Genomic DNA, 9,262 nt, shown 5'->3' with positions numbered 1-9,262 from the left:
ATCACGGTTCCCCATTAGGATCTGTTTCTGGAAATACCTATTTGGATAAAATGCAGAAATGATTTATTTCACCTTTATTTTAAAAGAGAGTCATACTGAGATCAAGGTCTCTTTTACAGATGAGCCCTGAATTACAGAAATGACAGAAAATACACACCAATACACTTTTTCAAGCAGAAGTTGACAACCTGATATGGTGCAATACACAGATCGTAATGTTGTCTTTAAATGTGGTAATTAGGAGCATACAGCGTGTGGGCGTTTCTGTTATTTTCATGTATGTATTATCAGTGTGGCGCCTTTGCTTTTTTGAGGATGCATGACCTCACACAAAGAACCATAAATGTTATTCATATTTGGATAGGCCTATTGTTCAAGTCATTTACATCATGCCAAGGGGACAAATGTAACTTTTTATATTTGCTATAATAATACTGTTTTTAAATGCCACAATACATGAATTCTTATCTAACACCACCCCCATTCAATCCAATCAGCACAATAAACCAATGAACTCTTATTATGTTCACGTCTTGGGCTTGACTGGAGAAAGGTGTTCAATTCCCAGCTACCTCCACTCAACAATGAGCCCCAAGGTGCAATCAAGAAAAGGCTTAGAAATGGAGATAATGGAGAACACAATGTTTTGTCATGGACTAGGTCAGTCTCTGTCTTGTGTTGTGGGATACCCCATTTCATATGCATGATGGGACATAACAAAGCAAAATAAAAGGGCATGGTAGCATTATAAAAGGTGAAAGGAGAACCCTGGAACCACCAGTTGAAGATACCAGAAGGCTGTGCAGTGAAGGATTGTGGCTGTTGGTGAGTAGCAAAACGCCTAGATACTTTAAAGGTTTTTTTTGTGCATATTTTATGTAAAACATTTGTTTACTTTTTTAAATCCATGGTTACTTACATGGGGTCAAAAGCTACATCTACTCAAAGATATGTGATTGGTTTGTTAAAATCAATGACCTCATTACAGGAATTCTATCTGTCAAGTTATTGAATTTTACATGTGAAATGTTGTTTAAACTACACTGAATACTTTCTAAGGGAAAATAACAAGTTTGAAGAGATACAGGATGTCGTCTTCGATCATCTCAGTGGTCCTAACACGGGATGGGATGTATCTCATGTAAAAATCACATAATTGAGGATACCAGAAACATACTTTGATCTCTCAGAAGCTGTGTGGGATTTTGTCTTGAGATAAAACAATCCCTATGACATCTATGTAGGCTAGAAACACTGCTATGTCATTCTTGGGGAGTTCTCTAATCAAATTCAATGTGTTTCCATGTTTCAAGTGAAGTAAACATGGAACAGTTGACATGGTCTGCAGTGCTGCTCCTACTGTCTCTCTCAGTCAGAGGTAGGTCACTACTAGATCATACTTGGATATTAAAAAAATACTTGTAATAGGCCATATTATGTGTGCAAACAGTACAAATACACCTTGAATTCTAGGAGGATGAATAAAATCCCCGTATGGTTTGGGGCAGAGTAAAAACAGTAAATGGAGTACTCTGAAAGGTAGATGATTCTGTGTGCGGCCTGTACACTTGTTTGTGTGCCTGTTTGTGTGCCTGTTTGCGTGCCTGTTTGCGTGCTGGCTGTAGAGATGGAAACGAAGACAGCTAAAGGAGCTATGATTAGCCTAAGTCTGGCCCTGAATACCCATTGTATGTTACAGCATATCCTTCTCATCACGGGCGTCAGGTCCAGGATCCTATAACATTTGAAGTCCCTACAGTCCAGGTTACATGATTGGACAAACATTGTTACAATATGTAATAGCATGTGAAGTTAAGCCACGTGAAACCTGTAGCACACTGGAAACACATACCGTGTGACTCTGTCGACAGCTAAAAGTACGTTGTTGATGCTTTATAACAGCATGACAATTTACAGTACGCTGACAATATCCAGCTGGTTAGTATTTGTTTGTAAATAATGAGCACAGTTTACAACTGTTTCAGAATTAACATTGTTTTTCTAATATTGGCCACAGAGCCCTGAAGAGCATCAGGCCTCGAACATTCCTTTTTCAGCCAATTAGTGTATCCATAACGGTTTTTAATGAACACTGTAGAAAATATTGTGCTAGTTCCACTTTTAAAAATGGGCAACGTTTTGCATCAGCTTTTTGAGAATTTCCAACATGGTGTATTTTTACGTGTAATATATTTCACTTTTAGGGTTTCACAAACACATATATAAAGTCCAGCAAAAAACAATGGCTACGATCCAAATTAATTTGAGCAAAATCAGAACTGTCATTGTACATTAGATCTACTTAATCTTTCTGATTATGTAGTTACTTTCATTGATCGTGTCTTAGTGTTAAACATGGCTTTATGAACTTCATCGCTCAACATTTTCATCCACTTTAGCAGGAATTTGTTTCACTAGCACTAACTAGCTTGATGTATTTGCCTCTGTCAAGAGCGACTCACATGATCTTATTAACGGTGAGAATGGGTGCTCTCATCATTTAACGTCAATTTGCCTGACAGTTTTGATATCCATTCATCATGATCCATTACACCTCATAGCACAACAAACGGTTTGATACTAATATAGAAATGAGCTTTTCATTCTTCAAACATGCATACAACATTGTGTAAAAGTATCGTAAAGTTAAAAAAATACAAAAAATACCCACAATCCTTTGAAAACAGAGCCACATGGCAAGTTGTTGGAAGAACTTAAAATTCTTAAATTGCAAGGAAATATCATGAACATGTATATTAAACACAAATTTCCTTGTAGTTGTTTTTACACACAGTTGTTTAGATTATGCATTTATCTTATGTTGAATCAAACATTTTCGTTACAGGTGAAGTGAAGTAAAGTAATAATTATATTCACATAAAGATGACAACTACATTATTTATGTCAAAATAATTATATTTTCAAGTATAATTTACTAACCACCCGAATAATTTTGTATGCACAATGCACATGTAGGAATTCAGATTACTAATTCAGATTAATAACAATCTGTCCTCTCAATCTAATCCACAGAGACATTTACACAGAGAATCATCGGAGGACAAGAAGTCGAACGGTATTCTATCAAGTACCAGGCATCTATACAGTACAACAGGAACCACTACTGTGGAGCCACCCTCATTCGGCCCCAGTGGGTGGTGTCTGCTGCCCACTGCTGGAGACCGTGAGTACTGACTATAATTATGGGATAGTAGTGTCACAGTTGAAGGGAATAGAACGTGGTCAACTCTATCCTATTGCATAAAACAATGAACAGATGTTTGAAGCAATCAGTCAATTACATCAAGCAATGCACTTGAATGAGTAAATGTTTTGGGGGTGGGGAGTAGTAGTGTATCAGGTTGTAACAATTCTATTCGCATCCTCTCCAATTCCCCTGGACATAGTTCTTACTAGATTGGATCATGTCTGTTCCTCCTCAGGGCCCAGCTGATCCAGGTGGTTTTGAGTGAGCACAGTCTGGTCGAGGAAGAAGGCTTCGAGCAAGTGTTCAACATATCCAAGATCTTGGTCCACTATAGCTACAACTACAAGACTTTCAACAATGACATCATGCTCATCAAGGTAAGAGACTTTCCATTCCATCACCATGAGGTAGAGACGTGCAGTGTTTCAATACCCATACAGGCATACCACTTACAATGAAGCTTGGGAAAGTGGTATGCTAGTGTAGATATTGGAACCTCTCTATGTTGTTAATGTGTTTCAATATTTCAGTTAGCCTAATCACTGCATAACTTCAGATACTGCTGCAGCTTAGACGTTGTACCATAACATTGACCCGGCCCCCTTTGATCCCTTCTCTCTGATTGGTCAGCATCTGATTGTGTGCCTCCTGATTGGTCAGCAGCATCTGATGTTGTGCCTTTTTTGTGGTTGTGTGTGTTCCAGCTCAGTGAGCCAGCCAAGCTCAATGCCTACGTTCAGCCTGCCCCACTGCCAGAAGACGACACCCCTGCTCTCCCAGGGTACACCACCTGTACGGTGAGCGGCTGGGGCGTCACGCGTATCTACAGCTACTTCCTGTCCCCTGTGCTGCGTGCTGTGGATGTGCAGACCATTCCTTACTGCCACCAATACTACTACTGGAGGATCACAGACAACATGATGTGTGCTGGGTCTCGCTTTGGTGGCAAGGACTCCTGTCAGGTAGAGACTAGCCTAATCTTGGCTCCCAGAATCAAATATTATTTTCTTAACCTTTATTTAACCAGGGAACAATGCTGAGACCACACTCTTTAAAAAGAGGGTTCCAAAAGGGTTATGTGTCTGTCCCCATATGAGAATCCTTTTTGGTTCCAAGTAGAACCCTTTTTGGTTCCAGGTAGAACCCTTTTGTGTTTCAATAGGAACTCTCTGTGGAAAGGGTTCTGCATGGAATGCAAAAAGGTTCTACCTGGAACCAAAAGAGTTCTACCTGGAACCAAAAAGTTTTTTTCAAAGGGTTCTCCTATGGGGACAGGCTAAGAACCATTTTAGGTTCTAGATAGCCCTGCATGAAATGATCAATACACATCAATTACACAATACATGACAGGCAAACACAAAACATGAAAAGCAGAACACATCTGTCACAAGAGCCTAGGTATAGACTGCTATGAATAATAGAGGGTGTGGGCCTTTAAAACGGGGCCAGAGCCAATGGGATAGATTTAGTTTGGATTATGGAAATGTAGAGTATGGGGTTCAGATAAGGGACAGATGCTGATCCCCAGATCACAGGACATTCTTAAAAACCACAACAATAGCATTTCAATGGCAGAAGAAAGTGACAAAATAAAATAAAATATCTAAATTTCACAATTTAGTCGTAGAATAGAAAAACAGACACAAAACAGTGTTCTGTAAAATGTGTGGTAACTAACATGACATTTGCCAGATACTAGTGGTGTATTCACACTTTATATCCCTAACAAAAGGACCAGAGCTTTTGTTCATCATTGTGTATTTTGTGTTATTGTACTACAGGGCGACTCGGGCGGACCCCTTATCTGCAATGGAAACTTGGAAGGCATCGTCTCATGGGGAATCAGCTGTGCCAACCCTTACTTCCCAGGAGTCTACACTCAAGTCAGAATGTATGTCAGATGGATCGACTGGATCATCAACAGTGACAACCCCAACAACTGAATCAAGACCAATGTCCAGGAAGGGTAGCGCACCCAGGGAAGAGAACAGTTCCACAATGAATTGAATAGAAGGATATAAATCACCACGAGGTCAAATAAAATACTACACTATTCCACTCCTGCTTGTCACAGTTTTAAACCATATGAACAAGAGCAGTGGCTGAGGCATCACATTAGCTGTGAGTAGAGGGCCAACATAGAGGCAAAATTAGGTGAAGTAGCACAGAGATCCTACAGTATGTAATTATGTGTGGAATAGCAATAAACCACAATTTTAATTGTATAATTGTATAAGGTATGTATATTTTGGGGTCAATGAAAAGTGGATGGGAAGTAGGAATATGCAAAGACATATTCATATTTTGTTCCATGTTTCTGAGGAGAGAGGTGAAAGGAAATTGTTAGTCTCTGATAAGGCAGGACAGCTGCGGAACTGCGGAGGAGTGAGGAATGCGTCTCGAGGTCAAATCAACAGATGAAGTGAGAAGAAACCTCTGGGAGGGGTGCCAGAGTGGCCCACCACAATGTCTTTCCTACTGTAGTACTTTTAAAATGGATTTTACCTTTATTTAACTAGGCAAGTCAGTTAAGAACAAATTCTTATTTACAATGATGGCCTACCGAGGAACAGTGGGTTAACTGATTTTTACCTTGTCAGCTCGGGGATTCAATCCAGCAACCTTTCGGTTACTGGCCCAACGCTCTAACCACTAGGCTACCTACCACCCCAGGTAGAATAAAGTTAAATAAAGTTTAAAAATATATATATATGTGCTTGTGTAATCATGCCTTGTCTTTGCAGCTGTATGGCCTAGTGGGTGAATAAACTTGGTATGAGCTTTTTCTAGTTGTCCGTTTGAGTTTTTACTCAGTTTGTTACATTTTTACCCTCACTGCACATACATGTATCAATCATAATTGACTAGTTATAAAGATTTGGTACAAGACTGCAGGTATAATCAATAATGCATTATGATGCATGATTTTGCATAATGGATTGTAAGACTTGTCATAAGCATACGAATGAGCCATTATAATTTAAGTAACCCCTGTGTAAAAGGAAAGTCATTAGCCAGAGTAAAGTAATGATAAAGTTTGGGGTCAATTCCATTTAAAATCAGTACATTCAGGAAGTAGGAATTGCCCCCCAACCCTATATGGTAATGATCTCTTTAAAAGTCATTACACACGCTAGGCTTCCCCTAAAGAGTGGGCCAGTGCCCCTCCCTCCCAGACCATGTGTGAGCTGTGGGGCTCTTAAAAACCTGTTTGTTGGGTACAGCTTTCAACCCATCCACTCTCTATTTTCACCTTTTATCTCTCATTTTCTCTCTCAACAGACACTTACAAAGAAAGGGTTGGTATGACAGACTTCAGGATCGGTGAGTTAAGGGTAGACGGAGCAGACACAGAAGCCAGGAATCACTCGAGTGAAGAGGAAAATGAGGATTGGATTAAACCTCTTATTCACCAGTCCCAGGGGGCTAAAGAGTTTGCCTACTGCCCCTACAGTAAGTTCCGGGTGGGGGCAGCCCTGTTGGCACATGATGGGACAGTTTTTACAGGTGAGGGGCTTTAAAATAATATAATAATAGTATAATATAACAATATGAATAAGAATACATGGGTTGGGGGCTGATAAAAATGCTTTAATTTATTTATTTAGTATGTTGAATACTGCCGTAACTCTTCAGGTGGCTTAAAATAACTACAGTCATGATAATTTATAACAATGTTATGCACCATGGAATAAAGAACATTTAATGGTATTCTGTTAAGGAATGGAAATAGAAAAATAACATAACAACAGAGAGATAAATTATAAAAAATATAATAACTTTGAACATCCTTTGATGTTATAAAGTTTGTTCACAGGCCAGAGAATAAAGTCAGACAGGCCAGAGGATAAAGTCAGACAGGCCAGAGGATAAAGTCAGACAGGCAAGAAGATAAAGTCAGACAGGCCAGAGGATAAAGTCAGACAGGCCAGAGGATAAAGTCAGACAGGCCAGAGGATAAAGTCAGACAGGCAAGAGGATAAAGTCAGACAGGCAAGAGGATAAAGTCAGACAGGCCAGAGGATAAAGTCAGACAGGCGAGAGGATAAAGTCAGACAGGCCAGGGGATAAAGTCAGACAGGCCAGGGGATAAAGTCAGACAGGCCAGAGGATAAAGTCAGACAGGCCAGAGGATAAAGTCAGACAGGCCAGAGGATAAAGTCAGACAGGCCAGAGGATAAAGTCAGACAGGCCAGAGGATAAAGTCAGACAGGCAAGAGGATAAAGTCAGACAGACCAGAGGATAAAGTCAGACAGGCCAGAGGATAAAGTCAGACAGGCCAGTGGATAAAGTCAGACAGGCCAGTAAATCATGTCATACAGGCCAGAGGATAAAGTCAGACAGGCCAGTGGATACAAACAGGATCTTTCTGATTCAGTATTGGTTATGTCTGTTCTGTTGTGTCTGTTCTGCTTGAAGTCACAACCCAGACATTTTAAAGATGTCGATTTTAGGTAGATTTTCTACATTCATGTTCAGTGCAAGTCATATGAAACATGAATATATGTGACACTAAGATTGCCCTTAGAAGCATCAAATTGAACCCTCTGAGTGTGAGTCAAGAATGATAATTGAGAGTCATTTATTTTATAGTGTTATTAAATGAAAAAATGTGTTCTGTTTTTAATGTGATGCCCTTCCAGAGATTCCAGAAACTCTTACAAATGCAGCATTTTTCTTAACAGGATGCAATGTAGAAAATGCTAGCTACAACCTTGGCCTCTGTGCAGAGAGGACCGCTATTGCAAAGGCTGTTTCCGGGGGATACAGAAGTTTTAAGGCTATTGCCATTGCCAGGTACATACTTTTTAAAACTTTGCCTTGTTTCTGAGTAAACAACAGTCAGTTGATCGATGATGTCTGAATCCCCAAAAAGTATTGATTCAGTCATCCTGTTGATTTCATCAAGTTAAGATTAGTACATACAATTATTAATGACCCCATCATAGAGTTCATTGGGTTTTGCTTCCCCTCAGAGTATGTCGATGGTTATAAACCATTCTACTATCAAAGTCATGCTGATATAAACAGTCATTTGGGGTATGTCTTAGTCTTCCTGAAATGTTCAGTAGATAATTAATAGAGAAAATACAAAAAAAGTTTTCTGCACAACTATACTATTATGGTCAACACTAACTATATGGGTGCACACAGTACTAAAAATGACCATTGAGGGTAATGTTGTTAATGACATGATTAATTTTGTAGTGACCTGGAAGACCAGTTCATCTCACCATGTGGAGGTTGCAGACAGTTCATGAGAGAGGTACATAAATGATTTATACAGCTTAGATATGTGAATGAGTGCATTGATAATGGAACAAAGGTCTGATCCAGGAAACCAACATGTTGTTTTAAAATCAAAGGTACATCACACAGCCTGAACCAGTACCTGGACATGAGGAGACAAGGTCTCTGACGCCCAGGATCCTTCAGTTGAAAGTCCCATTAACCAGCTCTGCAAACGTTATAACGTCAAAATATGTTCACTACCACAAAAACATGCAGTTTCACAGAACAGCTATCGTCATTACTGCCGTTACGCTCGGTCTGTACTTCCAGAAAAGGTCTAAGTCTCCTCAAACCCAGGTACTGGTTCACACACAGCCATGCATCTATAATGGAAAAATCTCAAATAATCTAATTTCCCTTTTCTTTGGAGTTTGGTGATCATTGGTCTGTCTACCTATCCAAGCCTGATGGTTCTTACAAGGAAATGACTATAGAAGACCTGCTTCCTGTGTCCTTTGGGCCCGAAGACCTGAAGAAAAAGAGGTTGTTCACCACAAAGAATGGGTCATAATAGTATTCACAAGACAAGAGGCAAAACCAGAATCGTTCATAACGCCATTACAGGTCCGTGAAATGTTAGACTGCTGGGCTGGATAATGGGCTGATTTGCCAGCCATTAGGACTATACAATTTATTAGTTGAATAATGTCATTGGATATTCTTTTTCTTCTGTCTGTGCCTTTGAAGTTAGGAAAATCGGTCTCAATGTGTTTTCTAACAATTGTTTGAAATGCAGTAAATTACATCAAATGATATTAAGC

The 9,262-nt window shown here is 39.5% G+C and overlaps 2 protein-coding genes across 3 annotated transcripts; both read left to right on the top strand.

The window, feature by feature from the left end:
• The first annotated feature begins 799 nt into the window (after positions 1 to 799).
• On the top strand, positions 800 to 5,982 carry LOC139417354 (trypsin I-P1). 2 transcript variants are annotated; one of them, XM_071166625.1, is made up of 6 exons: positions 800 to 825; positions 1,314 to 1,378; positions 3,034 to 3,184; positions 3,444 to 3,585; positions 3,913 to 4,170; positions 4,990 to 5,982. In XM_071166625.1, exons 2-6 carry the CDS (start codon positions 1,324 to 1,326, stop codon positions 5,149 to 5,151), a joined length of 768 nt encoding a protein of 255 aa, XP_071022726.1. In that variant the 5' UTR covers positions 800 to 825; positions 1,314 to 1,323; the 3' UTR covers positions 5,152 to 5,982. The 2 variants fall into 2 exon arrangements, with proteins under 2 accessions (XP_071022726.1, XP_071022723.1); XM_071166622.1 differs by lacking the exon at positions 800 to 825 and having other exon boundaries at positions 1,294 to 1,378.
• A 497-nt stretch (positions 5,983 to 6,479) lies between these two features.
• On the top strand, positions 6,480 to 9,255 carry LOC139417353 (cytidine deaminase-like). The gene is made up of 4 exons (XM_071166621.1): positions 6,480 to 6,715; positions 7,895 to 8,006; positions 8,418 to 8,475; positions 8,872 to 9,255. The coding sequence occupies exons 1-4, from the start codon at positions 6,514 to 6,516 to the stop codon at positions 9,010 to 9,012; spliced, it is 513 nt and encodes a 170-aa protein (XP_071022722.1). The 5' UTR covers positions 6,480 to 6,513; the 3' UTR covers positions 9,013 to 9,255.
• Positions 9,256 to 9,262: the final 7 nt, after the last annotated feature.

The sequence above is a fragment of the Oncorhynchus clarkii genome, chromosome 9 (genome assembly GCF_045791955.1).
Source record: "Oncorhynchus clarkii lewisi isolate Uvic-CL-2024 chromosome 9, UVic_Ocla_1.0, whole genome shotgun sequence".
Taxonomy (NCBI): domain Eukaryota; kingdom Metazoa; phylum Chordata; class Actinopteri; order Salmoniformes; family Salmonidae; genus Oncorhynchus; species Oncorhynchus clarkii.
The sequence above is the reverse complement of the archived record's forward strand: the minus strand, read 5'-3'. Positions and strand labels throughout refer to the sequence as shown.